We start from the raw sequence: 19,163 nt of genomic DNA, 5'->3' as shown, positions 1-19,163 counted from the left end.
AGGCGACACCGAATAATTACAATCGGCTGGCTGCCGACCACGCAATCCATCTACAGATAAATGCTCGGGGATTCCGTGTCGCTGTCAAGTCATCACGAGAAATCACAGAATAACACAGGCGGAGCCGCGCGGCCACAGAAATCGTCGGTAGCCTTCACGGCTGACGAATACCAGAAAGCTACTTCAAATGGATGCGGGCATCACACAGCGTGCACGAAAGTAACAATAAACACGTGCTGGTACGCCAACACCGCGTCATCCGTCAGCGCTGCATTCAACGCACCCGCAAAACCCTACACATAGGTTCCTCGTTCCGCTATGTCGGTAAGTACTTCCGATAACAACTGACCGGTCGTGGCATTGCTTGGATAGATGACAACGCTGCCGCACGTCGCCGCTCGCCGCGAGGAAGCCGCGCACTCCTGCCCTGCACTACAACACGATATCACGAGTCGGCGACTCCGGGCGCGTTCGATGCCGCCGACCGGCCGGGCCGTCTCAGTCCGCACATCCCGCGGCTGGTCAAGGCATCCCGCCGAATACGACAGGTCAACACCGGAAACTGGCCGGCCGGCCGGCCGCTGCGAACGCTCCGGCTACCAGCGGAGACTCCGGCACTGGCTGCCGCGCGCAACGGCGGCGCGCCCCGGCGCGGCACCGAGCGTGAGGATTATCTCCGCCTTCCTGAGTCGGGGGTGGGGGCGGACCGACGGCCCGCCACTCCAGCGGTCACGCGGAGGCGGTGTAGCACCGCTTCAGAGTACACAATAACGCCGCAGGCGCGCACGTTCGGGAAGGAACGCCGGCCGGAGCACGGCACCTGTAAAATATCGCCTCGCCTTATCGGTGCTGCAACCAAGAGCCACTGCCTGTGCAGGAGACGTTGGGTACAGGGCTGAAACTCGAGGATCTCCCACCGAGTCCCTACACTGTAGCCTGACGGTCAACTGTTTACCGCAAGGTCGGACTTTTTAGAGCCCCGTGAGGCTCTTTAACCGAAGCTCGTTTTAACCCTCACCGGAATATCCGACTTGTCTATACCACTCACTCGGCGTTTATCTCCAAAGATAAAGCTTCGGGGAAAAGCGTATTGCTATGTTTTCTGCCTTTCCAATGACATCGTAGGTTGCCTCCTTGAATAAAGCTTTGACATTACGGGATAAGCCAAACCAGAATATTTGAAAATATTTGGACGAATACATCACACAAAGTAAAAATGTAACACGATACCTACAAGTGAAGCGCCAGGATGTGTAGGTTCTAGCCCATCCGATAATGTGCCGTTAGATGCCCAACCGCGAAAGCTCAGCCAGTACCTCGAATGAATCTGCCTCCGGAGTAACGAGCTGAACTAATCACGTGCGGAGGAGTGAGCAAGCACCCGAAAACCAATGGTTTCAAAAGACAATACGAACAGAACGTTTAAAGATTGGTCGCCCCAGTATCCCGGTAAAATGCAGCGCCAGAATTCCCTACCCGGTGTGGAAAACGGCTTCCGGGTGCTCTCTCCTTCAGTGACCGCGCCGAATGACGCGCGCAGCCAGCGTAAACGTGCCCACTCGGTGCTACGCTCGCCGGCGCCGTAGCCGCTGCGAAATCGCTGCCGCTGCGGCGAATTCGATTGCACGCCCGCTGCAGCGGTTGGCCGCGGTCGTTCCGAAAGGAAAGCGTTCGTCGCAACGCGCATGCGACCGCGCCAGACGAACGTGGGAAGGGCGCGTCCATTAGTCGGGCGATGGCCGCGTCCGTCACAAGCTGCGGTCAGAAGTCCAGAGCTGCACGCCCACGCGGCGAGCTGACCATGTCCAGTAGGTGGGCTGGCCCGGGTCGGGCAGGGCCGAGCCGAGCAGAGCCGAGCCGAGCCGGCGGCCGGGCCGGGCCGGGCCGGGCCGGGCCGGGCCGGGCCGGGCCGGCGGGCCGAGCCGAGGCCGAGGCCGAGCCGGCCGAGCCGAGCCGAGCCGAGCCGAGCCGAGCCGAGCCGAGCCGAGCCGAGCCGAGCCGAGCCGAGCCGAGCCGAGCCGAGCCGAGCCGAGCCGAGCCGAGCCGAGCCGAGCCGAGCCGAGCCGAGCCGAGCCGAGCCGAGCCGAGCCGAGCCGAGCCGAGCCGAGCCGAGCCGAGCCGAGCCGAGCCGAGCCGAGCCACGCCGGGCCGCGCCGCGCCGGGCCGGTGGCGGCACTAAAGCGGCCGGCCCAGCTGTCCCGGCTCGGGCACGACAAACTGACGGATGCTGGACAGATGTTTGCTGAGCTCGGCCTGCAGGATCTGGGGCGGCGTGGATCTGCGAGCGCGCCAGCTCGCCCAGGCCGGCCAGCAGCTCCGCCGAGCGCAGCCGGTGCAGCGTGCGGATCTGGCGGCCGGGACGGGACGCGGCGGTCAGCGGCCGGCCGGCACCCGGAGACCGGCGCGGCACCGCCGGGGTGCAGGTAGTGCTGGGCGCGGCGCAGGTCACAGGCTGCTCACCGGACACACCGGGCGGGTACAGTTGACCCGTGCAGAGGCGGACCGCACAGGGTGCAGCGCGACATACAATATAAAAGACGGCACGAACCGCCACGGACCACCGCAGACGACCACAGCGATACCGATGGCAAAAGGTATGCACGCAAAGGTATCACGGACCACACGCGGCAACTGCTCCACACAGCAGCACTTCCCGCGTAGGGCACGGTGGACAGGACCACACGCCGCGTGGGAGACCGGCAGAACCGTCACTTTCCTATTCGTGACGAACGACGCCCGTTCTACCGGTGGCCGGCAGCGTCATGCATGTCGACTCGGCAGAACTGAGTCACACCAGCCACGAAGCAGAGGGCAAACGCTGACGCTTGTGCGCCGCAAAAACACACACAGACCGCCGACAATCAGCAAATCGCTCAGCTGGCGGGCTGACAACACAACCCAGAGTAGGGCACCGCTTACGCCTGGCATATGTTGCGCCGCCGGGACCCCGCACGTCACAGCTGGTAACGCGATTACATAGCTCGGGGAATGTAGCAACCAACCCGCAGGCGGAACTACATGCTGATGAGGTGGTGCCGGGCGGCAGCCGGCCATAGGAGAGGGGCGGGGGAGGGGGGGGGGGGTACGTATCGGAGCACTACCTCGCTCCTCTCCTACCTCGCTCTTAGCGGTGTCGGAGCACTCTTCGAAGACCTCTTCCGCCCTCTGCTTGGCCTCCTCTGCCTGCGAAAATGATCAGCACGCGTCAGCGGGCGTCCTGCGCTTCGGCCGTGGCGGGGCTTCGGCTCGTCCTAGTGACGACAGGGGACACACGACACAAACACGTAACGTAAGGAAGCCAAACTGCAGCAACGAGCACTAGTGTTCCAGGTGGCGCCAGGTGACCAATCATGAGAATCCCCAATCGCGCAAGCCCAGTCGGCGTGACGCCTTCAGCCAGACTGGTGAGAAGTCACATAAGACCCCCGTGAAGCGCACCTCATCGGCACATCACCTGTTCCCATCTGCCCGCGGATTGGGGTGCTCTGGTTCGGGCAGGGAGACGGGAGGGGGGGGGGGGGCAGGGGGCACGGGACGGGCGGGGCCACCCGAAGGACCCGAGCGCACTGAACCGTGCAGTGTGGACCAACCGAGCCCCCGAGCCAGGTCAGACGCCGGCCCAGGACGAGGCCGGCGACCTTGGCGCCACCTGAGCGCGGGAGAGGAAAGCGCCACGCCGCCTGTGACCCGGCCCTGTCCTGCCCTCTGTCGGGGGCGCGGCGCGGCGCACCACCCGACCCACCGCCGCCGGCCGGCGAGCGGCGGCCGAGCGTGACCGAACGGGGCAGCGTAACTGTCTGCACCGGCGGCGGCATGTCGGCCCGCCGATTAATGCACAGCACGGGCACCCAGCGGGGCGACCGGCGTGTGGTTCATGTGGGTCAGAGCCGGGTCGAGTTCCCATGGCCCGAGCCTCCGCTCTGTGTCGGGTTCGATCAAAAAAGCCTCGGATACGGCTAATAGCCGCGATCAACGAAAATGGGCCGTTCTCGCGATGCAGGACACGAAGTGGGCAACTGGGCCGCTCATGAGAGCCGACACAGGGGAATTTAAAACCATGAGTATGACAATTCCATGGCGCACTCGTGCTGAAGCTCACGGGCGCACCACTCGGTAATCAAACGCGACATTATACCGTGCCGAACTGCAAGCAAAGCTGTTGTGAGACCAAGCTGTCATGCCGCTGCCAGGGTTGTTTGCGCAACAACAATGAAAGGGCCACTGGACAAAGTCGACATTGAGGTGAGCCTCCTCAGTCGGAACGCACGTGCTCTTTGTCCGGGCATTGTTGTCGTTGGCACAACAGGTCTGTCCTGTGCCCCTGCCTTCGCCAACAAAAGTCGGACAGGCCACGTCGCTTCAGGGGGGCGCTCTGCAAGTTATGCCACGTCCGGTAGATCTGGACACCATGAGCCTTGTCTGATTGTGCTCCGATTGCGCCCGGCCAGACTGCATCGAGTCGGGTTCGTCGCACGCCGGCTGAACAGCGCATAATTTGGCACGGTCACGTTCTACCCCGTGCGTCAGCTCACCGCTGTTCACCGGCAAGCACCTGAGCTCCGTCCAGCTGCCCGGCTTTTGCAGCTCAGTGACCAGCGATCGACGGCACATGGCGGGCCCCAGGTGAACGGAAGCGGTCGAAAGCTCGTTAGCGGTCCTGTCGGCCGGCAGCGCTCGGGCGACTCCGCCGATCGACGGACCCGCCGCCGGAACACCGGCTCGCATTCAGCCACGTCACGGCCGGGCCAAACAACGGCAGTCAACGCAACCCCAATTTCCTCACTGTTCCACGTGATTCGGTATGGATTACATCCGTCAGCTGGACAGAGATCCTGGTTAGGAGGGAAAGGGCCGGGAAGGCCGCCACTAAATGCATACAAAGGATTAACGGAAAGAGTGATCCGGCGGTAACAAAAATGCCCTTACTTACACAATTGTACGCTTGGCAAGTTCCGGCGTACCCGAGGACGAGTCCGTGGGTCCCTGGAGACGGGACTCGTGAGTCTGTCAGTCAGACGCCGCGGCTCAGCCCCAACAGTCCACCACCTCCAGTCCACGGGACAGCGGGCCCGAGTCCGCCGGGCCCGCGTCGCGTGACCTGACCCTTCCGCCGGCAGGTCGGCGAGCGAGCGCACCCGTCATCCGGTGACGTCACGCCCTGCGCGGCCGTGGTGCAAGCGGCACACGTCGACCGCCCGGCCCGCCGGCGCGGCGATAGAAAGCGCGCGAGGCGACACGCTCTGCCCAGCTGCGGTCGGCGCGCAGGTCGGCGCCGCCCCGCCGGCCCGCTCCCGGTCGCGCCGAGTCAGGTCGGCACGCGTCCACTCCCGAGAGGCCCGGCACGGAAGGTGCGGTCAGGTGTGACGGGGGTCGAGCGCGGCCGGTCGACCAGCCCACCCCAGAGGTCAGCCGCGGCTCGGCGGGTCGGGGCGGACGGCGGGGAGACGGGCCGCCCGCCCTCCCCGCAGGCGGCGTGTTTGGATGCAATCTGCATATGTTTAAGGTGTGTACAGTTACACAAAGACCGCCAGGCGGTTCCGCCCGCCCTCAAGCGTCATCAAACCGTACACGAACCGAGTATGAAGGAACGGTGCTCAGCTTCAACCGACGGCGGCACATTCCACTATCGGCGTCATAATCTGCAGCGGGTGTTAGCCTACCCTGGAGAAACGCCCGCCCGCCAACCTACCAGGCGCGCTGCCCCGTACCACGCCACCACGCGGGCTCGAGCGCGGCTGGGAAGGTCACGCAACAGTGAAGAGACAGACGGGATCACGCCTGTCCGGGCGAGGGAACCGAATCACCTTGGTCGGGCCGGAACAGCATGCAGCTTCTAGCTGGCGCGTTTTCCTTGAGCGCCGGACCCGCCCAGTCGGTCCAGACCGCAGAACGTTCCCAGCAGACGGCGCGACCCCGCCCACCTGCACACGGTCGGCCTCCGGCGAGAGGACGCAGGGTCCTCGGCTCGCCCCACGCGCACATACCAAAACGTGGCCTCTGCCCGTCCCGCCAGCTAACCCTCGCCCCGATTCGCCGCTTTTCATAACGCAGACTGATAGGCAGGAGGGATGCGACCCCCTGGCGTTTCCAAACCAGTCACGATAGAGCTTAGCGGAAACACCAGTGGATTGGTCCCAACGAGATCTCGCTGATACTAGCTGAGTACTAGTTAGTATCGCATACTAGCTTGGTTCTATTTTGATGTTGTTAGATCGTATCTTGCTAAGCACTAGCTTGTATGTTGGACCCAATTTCGCCCATTATCATTACGTATATATATATATATATATATATATATATATATATATATATATATGTACATAATTCTGGCCCGATAATTAAGTTGAATGTCAGCTACCAGAAGATCGTACTTTTTCAGCTTTCCAACATCATACATACGAGATCACGCCACGTGGCGATACAAAACCCAAGCAGTGTCGGCCCGCCGCGCGCGTTCCGCGGCATCGCCGGCTGCCACCCGCCCCCGCCCCCTCCCCGCCCGCCGTGCGCCGTTCCTAAAAAACGCCGCTGCTCAGAAACCGGAAAGGCTCGGAACACGTCTTTGGTGGCGCACAATAGATGTCCCATGGGCTACTGAAAATTTGGGCGCGATTGCACATAATGTCGGAGAGGTATCTTTCAAAAACCTTAGGAGGGTCGCATCGAGCAGAGCTTGGGATCTTCCTTGGTTATGTTCAATATAAATTGCAGAATCTCTTGTAAACATAATCGAAGTTTTTGTCTTTACAAACTGCTTCTCTTTTCCAACCAGATTGTCCCATCTTCCTCTTCCTACACGAAAAAACTGCGCAGCTCCGCACTAGGTCAGCGATAGAAAGGCAATGCTTCATAATCGCATTACTCGGCTGAAATCAGCCCTCGCTCCGCCCCGGCGTGTGGTTCCGTGCCGATGCCTTGAAAGTGAGCGCGGAGACCAGCCAGGTCATCGCGTCCGGAGCTCGACAGCCTGACCCGCAGTCTGGCCGACATTTCACCTGGGCCGACACCGACACTTCACCGCAAGCTGAACAGCACGCTCGAGAACACCAGGCCAGCTCGCAGGCTGCTGTTTCAGAATAATGACGTGCCCAAGCTCGCCGATGCATGACCTCAACCAACATGCAAAACACCACCCAACAAACCCCAACTGTTTCGAAAGCTATGCTGGACGCCGATGCTCTCACAGATGAGACGATGCATTTCGGCAGGCACAAACAGCTCGAAGAGAAGTACGAGAGGTCCAAACGGTCAGACCATCATCAGGGTCCCGGTTATTTCCGAACGTGGGATTTTCCAGCACGGCAGGTTGTGTGGCGTTGGGTCGGTTGGCTTCGTCCGGACGTCCTGTGTGACGTCAGGAGTCGCTAACTGGTGAGGACGAACCTTTTCCTTCATCGTCTTTTGCCATGACATAAATTTTTTAACTTTCCGCCCTCATCAAACGGATGTTTTAAAAAGCAAAGGAGCGCAAACGACAGTTTAATCTGGCATTGTTTGGTTAGAACTTCAGTCTTTCAAGATGCGCATACTATCTAGTTTCTCGTACTGCCGTGCACAACACAATGTCGATGGTCACAGCTTGCTGAACATGCCTTGCGATCACGTGTTTGTTGGCGCAAAAACCTACTATCCCTTACAAAACGTAATTTCTTCACGGTGCTCTGAGACCCATCCATGGCCATTGCGTAACGCGGTCGCATGCCCGGTCCTTATGCTCCACTGCTTCTGTAGCGTCCACGCTACCTGAATGAGCGTTACAACAGATCCAATGCTAAGCACTAGCTTGTACGTTGGGCCCAATTATGCCAAGTTCAATGTCAGTTTCCAGAAGATCGTACTTTTTCAGCTTTCCAACATCATACATACGAGATCACGCCACGTGGCGATACAAAACCTAAGCAATGTCGGCCCGCCGCGCGCGTTCCGCGGCGAAAGGCTCGGAACACGTCTTTGATGTCGCACAATAAATGTCCCATAGGCTCTGCCAAAACAACGTCAAAACCAAAATGCGCACAAGCATATATTCGCGCATGAACATACGCACACATACATGCTCACAGGCCTGCGGACAGGAATTCGCACGCGTGGCCCCGCACAGCCTCGAGCGCAAGGGCAAGTACGGCTCAAGAGGTCACGAGCGCGGGCGCACGCGTGGCATGGGCCCGTGGCACCTTCACAGCGTCACGAGCGTGCAAGGCAGGGTCTGGCCCGCAGGCGGGGGAGGGTGAGGCCTGACCCCTGGCGGGGGAGGGTGAGGTCTGGTCCCTCAGGCGGAAGAGGGTGAGGTCTGATCCCGCAGGCGGGGAGAGTGAGCTCTGACCCCCGGCGGGGGAGGGTGAGGTATGATCCCTCAGACGGGGAGGGTGAGATCTGACCCCGCAGGCGGGGGAGAGTGAGCTCTGACCCCCGGCGGGGGAGGGTGAGGTATGATCCCTGGTGGAGGTGCATGAGATATGACTTCGGGCGGTGGAGGGCGAGGTCTGACCCCTGGCGAGGAGGGTGAGGTCTGATCCCTCAGACGAGGGAGGATGAGGTCCGACCCTCAGACGCGGCAGGGGCTGGGGGTCTCTAACCCCGTACGGGGACTCCCCCGGTCCCGCTGACTCGGCCACGGCCCGCGGGCGACCTCAGCGAGGCAGCCGTGCGGGGACGGCCCGGCCCAGCCGGCGCGCCTCCGGCCAGGACCAGCCGCCGCCGGCGTGACCGCTCTCCCTCGGCCGGCAGGTGCCAGCCGTCGGCACGGCGCCGCTGGAGCGTGTCACCGGCGGCGGCGGCGGCGGCGGCGGCGGCGCGCGCGCGCGGCGGACCGTTCGGCCGCGCCGGGACACAGCGCCCGCCACCTCCACCAGGCCGACCGTTAGCGGCGCGCCGGACGCCGGCCAGATGAGAGGACCCGGGCGGCGCCGCTCGGCCGCACAGCGCGGTCGGCCGACGCCGGCCGGCAGCGAGAGATCGGCCAGGGCCGTCCCTGATGGGATCACAGCCGACAGGTGACGGCTAGACGGCCGTCTCAGCTGACGTGATGGTGATAGGTGTGCTGCAGATTCGACGGCTCTCTAACGCTCTCTCCGCACGAGCGCCACGGGATTTTTGGGGTCTCTGGTACCCAAGCGGTGTAATTTCCACTAAGATAGATAACATCGCCACAGACTGAGGTGGATGAAAGCTGTGGAGAGATGGCGCTGAACAATGACCATCACACCAGAAACAGCAGTGATGCAGAGTTGGTCAGAATAGAGCAGTGTAGCCCAAAGAGGGGTCACCAAAAATCACCGACGGCGGAAAATGAAAGCACTAAGTTTCGAGCCACGTGCGACTCTCGTGCCTGATCGAACCTATCGCATACCAGGTCACAGTTGCACGACAAGCATTGCGTACGATGGAGGAGTCATTTTCCGCTGGGGTCGACGCTAGACAGGACTGGGAGACGCTTCGAACCGCCCCTGGCCACGAATCTGGCAATGCCCTGTGGAGAGTGAAGCGGGACCGGGATCTTTTTTCACGCACATGACACAGTTGGACTGACGGGCACCGGTTTAGCACCCAACCAATTACATGTCACCTGCAACCGCCTTCTTCAGCATATCCCAACAGCTGACTGTTTTCATCCGCAGCTACTACGTTCCCGTGCACACGGACTGGCCAGCAGTGTGCGCATGTTCACCTAGTACCCACACTGCTGTTCACCACGACCTGCCCGCCAACGTGCTTGAGTAACTCTGCAAGCGTCATAGTGTGTGTGTGTGTGTATGTGTTTACGCATGTGCATTTATTGTTTTTTAAATTTATTGTCTGCATCCGTAGTTGGTTAGCTACTGAATCTGTGGATTGTTTACATGAACTAACTAAATGAATAGATAAAGAAATGTGCTAACACACAATACAGATGTCCTCACTATTGCTGAATAAGGTTGAGTGGACAATGATATTTGGCTAGCCTTCTGGCCACGAACGACGGGTAACTCGTGAAAATAAAGAGTAAAAAAGCCAGCAATGAGAATTCATCGCCATGAATCGAACCCTTGAACGAACAACATATTTATTCACGAAAAACATACAGCCACCCTCTTACGCACACACCTGCCCAGACTGTAAGTCGCCTGCAAGGGAACTTCAGTCTTGGAACTCATCACCAGGAATATTGCCATGATCACAAACCTTGTCAGACGCTAAACAACACAAGGCAGTGGGCAGACCGTTCGCTCCCCATGTCGTCGGATATGTTCGCAGCGTACACACAGCGCCGCCCGCGGCCAGGCCACGGCCACGGGCTAGCACGAGCAGGTGGCACGCAGATTCGGCACTCCGGTCCCCGGCACGGTCCCCGGATCACATGCGGTGGCCGTGGGTGCCCACGTTCGGCCGCCTCCAGACGGGGGCAGTCCAGCGGCGGCCTCGTTTTCCTCCCGCTCCGTGGCGAAGCCCTATCTGAGTCAGCTGGCAGCGAACCGGCTGAGACGTCGGACCGGAGGGAAGTTTCGCTTCGACGCGACCCAGGAGGCCGCCTCCTTCGGCTCAGCGAGAGCCAGCCGGCCGGACGGATGCGGCATCACAGCGCAACTGTGCCGCCGCCAGGCCCAGTCACACATTGTACAGCTCGGTTGCGGTCCACCTCGCCGCTGACTCCAGCCGTCCCGCCCCAAACGCCGGGGTCTGAGCGCGACGCGGCCGCCGACGCACCAGCGGTCGCCGCCGGAAAGTAGCCCGTGCATCCCGCCGGCCCTAGATGAGGCGCTCGTCGTTGGAGGACCACTCGACGGTGCTGGCCGATCCGTCCGAGCGGCCGTCGTCGGGCCGCGGCGGCCAGCGCGGCGGCCAAGCCGTCCGCTCCCGGCGGCGGCCGCGGTAGTCGGGGCTGCGCGCCCGCGAGCCCACGCGCCGCCGCTGCCGGTCCGGGCTGTGCGGCCGCGACCGACTGCGCCGCCTCTCTTCGCTAGGCGTGCGCGCCCGCGAATGGCCGCTTCGGGTCCGTCGGCCTGCGCTGCGCGTCTGCGACTGACTGCGCCGCCTCCTGTCTTCCGGACTGGCGCGTCCGTGACTGGCTTCGCCGCCTGCCGTGGCCTGGACTGCGCGGCCGCGAGCGGCTGCGGTGCCGGCGGCCGGAGCCGGAGTCGGCCGAACCTCGGCGTGCGTCGGTCGGCTCAGGCCGCCATAGCCTGCCGCCGAAGACGTACAGGCCACGCCTGTCGGTCGGCTCACCGGCGCGGCGCGTGCGCGGCGTGTCGTCACACTCGGACGTGTTCACCACCGAGCCGGCGCCGCTGCTGGACGAGCTGAGGAGCTGGCTGGTGAGGCCGCCCACCAGCTGGCGCAGGCCGTAGCCGTGCGGCCGCGGGCCACGGCCGCCGGCCGCCGGCGCCGCCTGGCTGGCGTATGGCATCGGCATGGGCAGCGCCAGCTTGCTGCCGAACGTCTCCGAGCCGAGCGTCTCGGAACGGCCGTTAAAACCAGGAGCCGAGCTTGTGCGTGGCCGGGCCGGCCGGCGGCGGGCGCGGCGGCGGCGGCGGCGGTGGCGGCTCGAGGCCCGACGACGCCGCTCGGCTCTCCAGGCCCTGGCGGTACTCGGAGCGGAAGAGGCGCGCCATAAGCGCGTACAGCCGGCCGCCGCGCCGGCATCGCACCGCCGCCGTCACCAGTGCCAGGCACAGCAGGCTCAGGCCGCATGTGGTGCCCACCAGGATGTAGGCAATTTCGTGCGAGCTGAGGCGGCTGGCGGCCGCGGCGCCGCCCAGCTCCGTGACGTTGGCCGGCGGTTCTGTCTCCGTCTCCGTCTCCAGGCTGGGCGGCGCGAGGCTGGGCGGAACGTCAAGCTCGGGCGGCGCCGTGCTGCCGGCGCCCGCCGCCGATCCCGGCTCCGGCCCCGGCGCGCTGAACAGGCCGTCCAGCTCGCGCAGGCCCGTACCGGACCGGACGGTGGCTGCCGGCGCCGACAGCCGGTGGTGGCGCAGGTTCGGATCCAGGTCGTCCGCAGACGTCGCCGTCCCGCTGCCCGGGCTGACGACGCCCGACACGATGGCGCCGAGCGCCTCCAGCTCGCTCTCCGTGCTCGTCAGCCGACTGATGCCGCCGCCGGGCTGCTCGGAGGCGGGCCGCGGCCTCAGCGCCTCCTCCGTGACGACCGCGGACGCCGCCGTCTCCTGCGCGGCGGGCCGCGCCGCCGCCGGCGTCGTCATTCGCTTGGTAACGATGGGCGGCACACGCTCGGTGGTCGCCGGCGGCGGCCGGAGCCAGCGCGGCGGCGGCAGCGGGCGCGCCCGTCTCTCCGTGTCGCAGACCGACCGGCAGCTGCGGCAGCTGCAGCGTCACCACGGGCAGGCCGGCGGCTGGCCGCGGCTCGCTGCCGTTGATGCGGTGCAGATCCAGCGTGCTGAACCGGTGCACCTCCTGCTTCTGCTCCAGCTCGTCGATGCCGGCCAGCAGCGGGTTCGAGTCGCGGTGGTAGAACGGCAGGCCCGTACGGTGGTCGATGCGCGGCCCGAGCCAGGGCCGACGGGCGCCGGGACCCGGCCGCCGCCGCGTCAGCAGGTCCGGCGCACTCAACTCGACCTCGACCGGCCGCGCCGCCGCGCCGCCGTCCGCCGGGAGGCCCAGCCGGTGCGACAGCACGCCGCTGTCCGGCGTCTCCGACGGGGGCGGCGGCGATGGAGACGCCGGCAGCGGCAGCGGCAGCAGCGGGAAGCGCGCTAGCACGGTGTCCTGGCTCGGGCCAGCGGGCCGTCGGCGGGATCGGCGGTCGGCAGACGTTCTGGCGCCGCCTCCTCCGCCCGCTGCAGCCGTTCGATCGTGTCCAGCAGCGGCAGCAGCAGCTCGGCCAGCATCGGCTGACGCTTCGTCGGCGCCGGCGAGGTGGGTGGTAGTGGTCGTGGTGGTTGTGGTAGTTGTGGTGGACGTGCTGGTCTCCGATCGGAATAAACTGCTGAAGATGTCCCACGGGTCGATGGGGTACTTACTGACCGACGGCCCGCTCACACTAATCGATGTGTCCGGCAGCGTGCCAGAGCCGGTCGCCTCCGACGCATCCGAGGCCGGCACGCGCGACGGTTCCGTGGCGTGCTCGTCTGGCACCGCTGGGGAAGCTCGCCCGGTCGTCGGTGCCGCCTCAGGCCGGCCGCTGCAGCAGCGCCCGCTCCGTCGTCTCGCGTCGCTCGCCCCTGTGGCCTAGCTCGAGGCGGTCCAGGAACGCCTGCAGATCGGCGCTGATGACCGGCTCATCGACGACGCCCTCCCTGGCCTGGGCGCCGCCAGCCGGCTGTGGAGAGCGACAGAGGAGCGGCGCCGGAGCCTTCGCCGTCCGGCTGGCCCACCACCAGACCGGCGGCGCCCACACCAAAGCCTTCAGACTCGCCCGCCTGGCTCAAAGTCACTCGCAATGTGTCATGAGTCGAGTCGTCCGGCGCAGCGACATTGCCGGCGTCAGTCTCACTCTCCTCAAAAGGCAGGTCGTCCTCCGTGACCTGAATGCCACTCTCAGCGTCCACATGGCTGCCCGCTGGCTCGTCAGAGTCATCCGAGCTCTCTCGCACGGGCGTCACGACCTGTGTGCTGCCCTCTACCACACGCTCATCCTCCTTCCCGTCATCATCACTCGCCACATCCTCACCAGCGTCATCCTCATCCTCATCGCCATCGTCATCGTCATCGTCCGCGTCCATCGCTCTCTCGCAAGGCTGGCGCGGCCGGCGGCTCCTCTGCGCCCGTTGTGTTCTCCACCGAACTGGCAGCGGCCGGCGCCTGCGAGACCGTCGGCCTCTTCCCGCGTCGCGTCTCGCCCGCACGCAGCACCGTCGGCTGGGACGCGTCCTGCTGCTGTGCGGCGGCGGCCCCGTCCCGCGCCGTCGGTCGGTCCGGCTGGATAATGTACGACGTCTGCGAGTCCGTCCGGATCACGCTCAGAATGCCCTTTTCGGCGCGCACGCCGGCCCGGAGCGTGGCCGCGCGCGGCGTCAGCGCCAGACCGTCGGCGTCCGGCGGCGTCACCAGTCCGCGGGCCGTCAGAGAGCCGGCGCCGCCGTCGGCGTCCCAGGCGGAGAGCAGGGCGGCCAGCGAGGCCGGCCCCGGCCCGGGCGCGAGGCGCGCCGGCGCCGCGCCACTGACGGCCAGCAGCAGCGGCACGGCCGCCGCCGCCGCCCCACAGCGCCTCGCGTCTCATCACGTCGTCGGCGCGCCTGCGGTCTCACCGGTCCATGCTCGCGCCGCGGCCGCAGCACCAGCGTCGCGCGCCACTCTCGCCGCCGCCGCCCGGCGCCACACTGACGCCGCGCCGTCGCCGTCCGGGCCGGTAGCGGTGGCGGCGGCACGCATGCGCGTCGACCGGCGAGTGAGACGGGGCGCCCAAGGGCCGATTACATGGCCGGTTGAGGACGGTGCCGGCGGCGCGGCCGAGCTGCGCACTGGTGCTCGCTGAGCCGCCGAGCAGGCGAAGCCGCCGATGGTGTATCACCAGGGCTGGTGTTCACTGCACCACCCGATTGCCACTGCGCGACCTGACTGGCAGAGGCTGAGCCATTCCTCGCCAAGTTGGCCCGAGGCCCAGGACCGCAATCCAGGACAGTAGGCACGCGGACCCCCGCGTTCGAAAGGCGTGATTTCTTGGCTGTAATGACCCAGTCTCGGACTGATGACTCTCGGACTGGTCCCGACGCTCACTCAACCACTGGCTATCAACCACCGCTCTCAACCACTGGCTATCCTCAAGTTTGAGTTCACTGTCGACTGTATCTAACTAAACGCTACTAATGTATACATTGTATTCATCAATCTAACGGCCATTGTCATTTTGTCATTAGCTCGGACGGCATTGGAAGCATTTCGTTGCTGTTTGTTCTGTTTATTGTGTTTTCGGGCGCGCCGAATGCGGTGCGCCGTCGGTTCCGACCAGGCGTTCGTCACGCGATCGATGCCCACGATAAACGTGGCTGTTAAGTACGCGCTGGCCCCGCCGACGACCGGAACCAGGACACACTTTTAATGTTATGCAAACGGTACTGAAGCACCTTGATCGTATCATGCAACACGGAGGCGCAGCCATTCATCGCAGCTTCACGCCAGCCGTGGTGGGGGACGGCGAAACATCCGGACGGTGGTCACGCTCGACCGCCTGCCACTCGGCTCACGCCAGCAAGCCAACGGGACAGGGTGTCAGTGCGCGCCTTGCCGACGGTTCTCTCGAGCCACTAGCCCCAGCTCACGGCCATCCACGTGCGGACCACAACCGGGCCCGCCCGGCGCCGCCGCCGGAGCCGGGGCCCGGCTGGGGCGGGGCCGGGGTACGGGACGGGGGGGGGGGGGGGCCATGCCTAAGGCCGGACCGCCGGGCGTGACCTCCCTCACCGCGTCTTTGGTCGGCGCCGCCGCCGGAGCGGGGCCCGGGTGGGGCAGGGACCGGGGACGGGCAGGGCGGGGCGGGGCCGGCCTAGGCCGGACCGCCGGGCGTGACCTCCCTGACCGCGTCTTTGGTCGGCCGCCGCCGCCGGAGCCGGGCCCGGGCGGGGCGGGGGCGGGGCCGGGGACGGGGGGGGGGGGGGGGGGGCAGCCTAAGGCCGGACCGCCGGGCGTGACCTCCCTCACCGCGTCTCTGGTCGGCGCAGTCGTGAGGGGTCACGGCGCCAGGCCGTCGGCGTCAGCACAGGACGACGTCAGGGCGTCCCGGCGCCGGGGGACGCCGCTGCCCGCGCAGCCCGTGACAGCCGCCGGCGAAAGGCGGAGAGACACTGCCGGTCTCCGCGCCGATGCCAGCATTTTCTCCCCAGTTACCAGCGCTCTCAACATGAAAAACGCATGAGCGGGGAAGACGCGCTGCGACTCGGTGAGTGCCGTTATTGCCGTCTCGTTCAGCGGCCGATCGTGTGTTAATAAAGCACCAGGCAAAACGAACTCATCCACACCAGCGCGAAAGCCTGGTCGCCAGCGGCGCGTTGTTTCTCATTCACGACCGCGAGATGCCGCATCAGACGGAGCCTCGCCCGAACGCGAGCGGTCGACGCAGACGCCCGGCTGTGCTCTGTGTGAGCGATGGCACCGGATACAACGCAGCCAATCCTGACGACGCAGATGCCCGGCCGTACTCTGTGTGAGCGATGGCGCCGGATACAACACAGCCAATCCTGACGACGCAGACGCCCGTCTGTGCTCTGTGTGAGCGATGACGCCGGATACAACACAGTCAATCCTGACGACGCAGGACGCCGGCTGTGCTCTGTGTGAGCGATGGCGCCGGATACAACACAGCCAATCCCGACGACGCAGACGCCCGGCTGTGCTCTGTGTGAGCGATGGCGCCGGATACGACACAGCCAACCCTGACGACGCAGACGCCCGTCTGTGCTCTATGTGAGCGATGGCGCCGGATACAACGCAGCCAATCCTGACGACCACCAGTGATAAGGATCCCAGTAGGTCACAGATCTTTATCCCCGACGACTCGGGCATCATCAATAAGCAGACCGCAGAACGGCACCGGACAAGCGAACCCACGACAGGCCGCTCGGGGACGGCAGATGGCCGTCTGGCGGACTGCCGGCGACCGCGACCGCTAGGAGTGGGCGGGGAGCGCTGGCCGCGGGGACCGTAGATCAGTCGTCAGACCGGCGACCCCTGCGGTCCCCGGCCCGCCTTACAGCGACGCCATGTGGCCGACAGCACACACACGCATACACCCGAATGCCGAAGGACGGAGGCAGGTGGGCGCAGTGGTAAAGCACCCAGCCCTAGGCCATGCTTTTTTGTTCAGCGTACCCGCATTGTAACTGGTATGGATTTCATAACAACCACGTTTCATCAACATTGTGTCCACAGCTTCCTTACAATCCAGTCGACACCTTCACGCGATCGGTTTATGAAGCATTATAAACGCGATACGTAAACACCTATAAACGTAAACATCAATACGTATAGGTGTTTACAACTAAGCAGCGCTGATCCTTATTTTCGATAAAAACTGAGCTATGGGCCGATGTTAAAAACGCGACTCTTCAGTCACACGTCGCCAAGAGACTTTCTTGAATCCGTACGAGCCATCCAGACGTACGCCGCGGTACCCCCCCCCCCCCCCCTCCCCACCCTCCAGTTAGGCTGTGACGGCATGGTGTAACCCACAATAAAGGTGTAGCGACGTACCAGACCTTAGCACAGGATCGCGTGTCGATGACCCCCGAGCGCGATCCAAGCAGCATCCGCGCACACTCCGAGACAGCCGGCAACCGGTCAGGCCCGCGGCCGGGCGCGGAGACCGCGGCGCGTCACACGAGGCCATCCTCGCCCGCCCGTCCGTGGGGCGGCGTGGGCCGGAGCGCCGCCCGCCCGGTGGACGGGAACCCGGTGGACGGGAGCCCGGTGGACGGGAGGCCGGTGGACGGGAGCCCGACGGACAGAAGCCCGGCGAACGGGAGCCCGGCGGACGGGAGCCCGGCGGACGGGAGCCCGGTGAACAGGAGTCGGGCGGACGGGAACCCGGTCAACTGGAGCCCCGTGTACGGGAGTCCGGCGGACGGGAGTCCGGTGGACGGGAGCCAGCACTGTCAGTAGCATGAACTGCAAAGACCCAACACGGCTTGTTTGGCATAGGGAAAAATTTGGACCGATTGCCTGTCAAAGGCGATTCAGAAGCAGGATGTCCATACGTCGCACCATATGCCGTGTTCGTGGCATCGGGTGACCCCACATGGGATGTTGAGAACACGTACTGGCTTGTAACGCGTAACGACTCACGTTGGGAGCACCGGCAGTGTACTCTGCACCAGTGGGTGGCTGGAAAGCCAGAGGCCGAAGGTTCGACTCCTCGCGGTGTCCGCCCTTCTCGTCGCGGTGAGAGACGGGCGACGCCATATAACCTCAGCAGCTGAGTCTGCTGCAAAGCTGCGCTGACAACGACCTCAGGTGATCCGTATCGTGACCTCAGGTGACCCGTATCGTGACCTCTGCTGGCCCGTATCGTGACCTCTGGTGACCCGTATCGTGACCTCTGGTGACCCGCATCGTGACCTCTGGTGACCCGTATCGTGACCTCTGGTGACCCGCATCGTGACCTCTGGTGACCCGCATCGTGACCTCTGCTGGCCCGTATCGTGACCTCTGGTGACCCGCTATCGTGATCTCTGGTGACGGCCTGAGCGCAGCACAGACAGCCAACGGCCTGTAAACGGCATGTCACACATGCCAGAGCTCGGGCCGGGTCACGACCCCTGGTAACTCCTAACAGCGTAGTAGACGGGAGGCAACAGCGGAACGGACGGGACTGTCAAGACAACCGGACCCTAAGGACGAGCCCCCCCCCCCCCCCCCCCCCCCCCCCGGGCGATCGGCACCGACGGCAGCACGGGTCGCCATGCAGCAGCGAGAGGGCCGCTCGCGCCGCCGCTGCCTCGCCTGTCGACAGCAGCAAGGCATGAGAAGGTCGCGGTTGGTGTCAGCAAACACCGTAAACACCGGAGCTGGCTACGGCAGGTTTAACTGGCTACCACTAACAATTAGCTTTCACAGCCAAGCCGCTAGCGGTCGAGGTTGCGACCGCTTAGCTCTAGTTGGCCCTGTAGAGATGCAGCGACGCAGAGAGTAAGGCTCAACCGGCTGGCACGGACAGTCCGCTTTTACGGGTGTTCCGCTGGCGACAGATGCCGCGGCTGTTTGGCTCTGTTCGGCCCTGTACAGATGCAGCGAGGCGGGCAGCAGAACACAACGGAGTTCGCGCCGCGGCTTAGTGTTTATGACTTCCGCTGTCGCCGCCATCGAAGCGTGCACCAATTTCAAGACGGGCGTCCGCTCCGCAGCATTACCCGGCGCGGACCAGGGGAGATCTGATAGGCCGCCACGACATGAGCACCGCCTAATGACCCTCGACCACGATGTGGTCGGACTTTAACAAGTCCCGACAGCTCGTTACGCCTCAAGGACAGGCTTGCCGACCTCCGTTGGACAGGCGTGTCATAACTCGGAGCATGTACTCCTCCGAGGTGGTTCCCCAGTGCCAAGCATGGGCCCTCCATCCGCACATATAGCTGTCCGATGAACAAAATCGCAAGCTGTGTATCTCTTGCCCAGAAATCACCCAAAATTATCGGAAATTTACCAAATGTGCCTACGTGCATATCCCCATCCAACATTGTGCACGGTGCGCTGAGTAAAACATTTGAACTATATTTTGGACCACATACATATAGCAACTTTAC

At 64.1% G+C, this 19,163-nt stretch overlaps 1 protein-coding gene across 1 annotated transcript in view; it reads right to left on the bottom strand.

Annotated features, from left to right (window-relative positions):
- Window positions 1-1,761: 1,761 nt before the first annotated feature.
- Window positions 1,762-19,163, bottom strand: part of LOC119092921 (sorting nexin-32) — a 30,903-nt gene continuing 13,501 nt past the window's right edge. Inside the window, exons 5-7 of the mRNA XM_037215818.1 lie at window positions 3,118-3,183; window positions 2,254-2,347; window positions 1,762-1,775 (exon numbers count right to left, since the gene is read on the bottom strand). Of these exons, the coding sequence (XP_037071713.1) occupies window positions 1,762-1,775; window positions 2,254-2,347; window positions 3,118-3,183 (174 nt within the window). The remainder of the gene's footprint in view (window positions 1,776-2,253; window positions 2,348-3,117; window positions 3,184-19,163) is intronic.

Source organism: Pollicipes pollicipes, unplaced genomic scaffold, assembly GCF_011947565.3.
Source record: "Pollicipes pollicipes isolate AB1234 unplaced genomic scaffold, Ppol_2.1 Scaffold_3681;HRSCAF=4319_pilon_pilon_pilon, whole genome shotgun sequence".
Lineage (NCBI taxonomy): Eukaryota > Metazoa > Arthropoda > Thecostraca > Pollicipedomorpha > Pollicipedidae > Pollicipes > Pollicipes pollicipes.
Note: the sequence above shows the minus strand (reverse complement) of the source record. Positions and strands in the feature narration are given on the sequence as shown.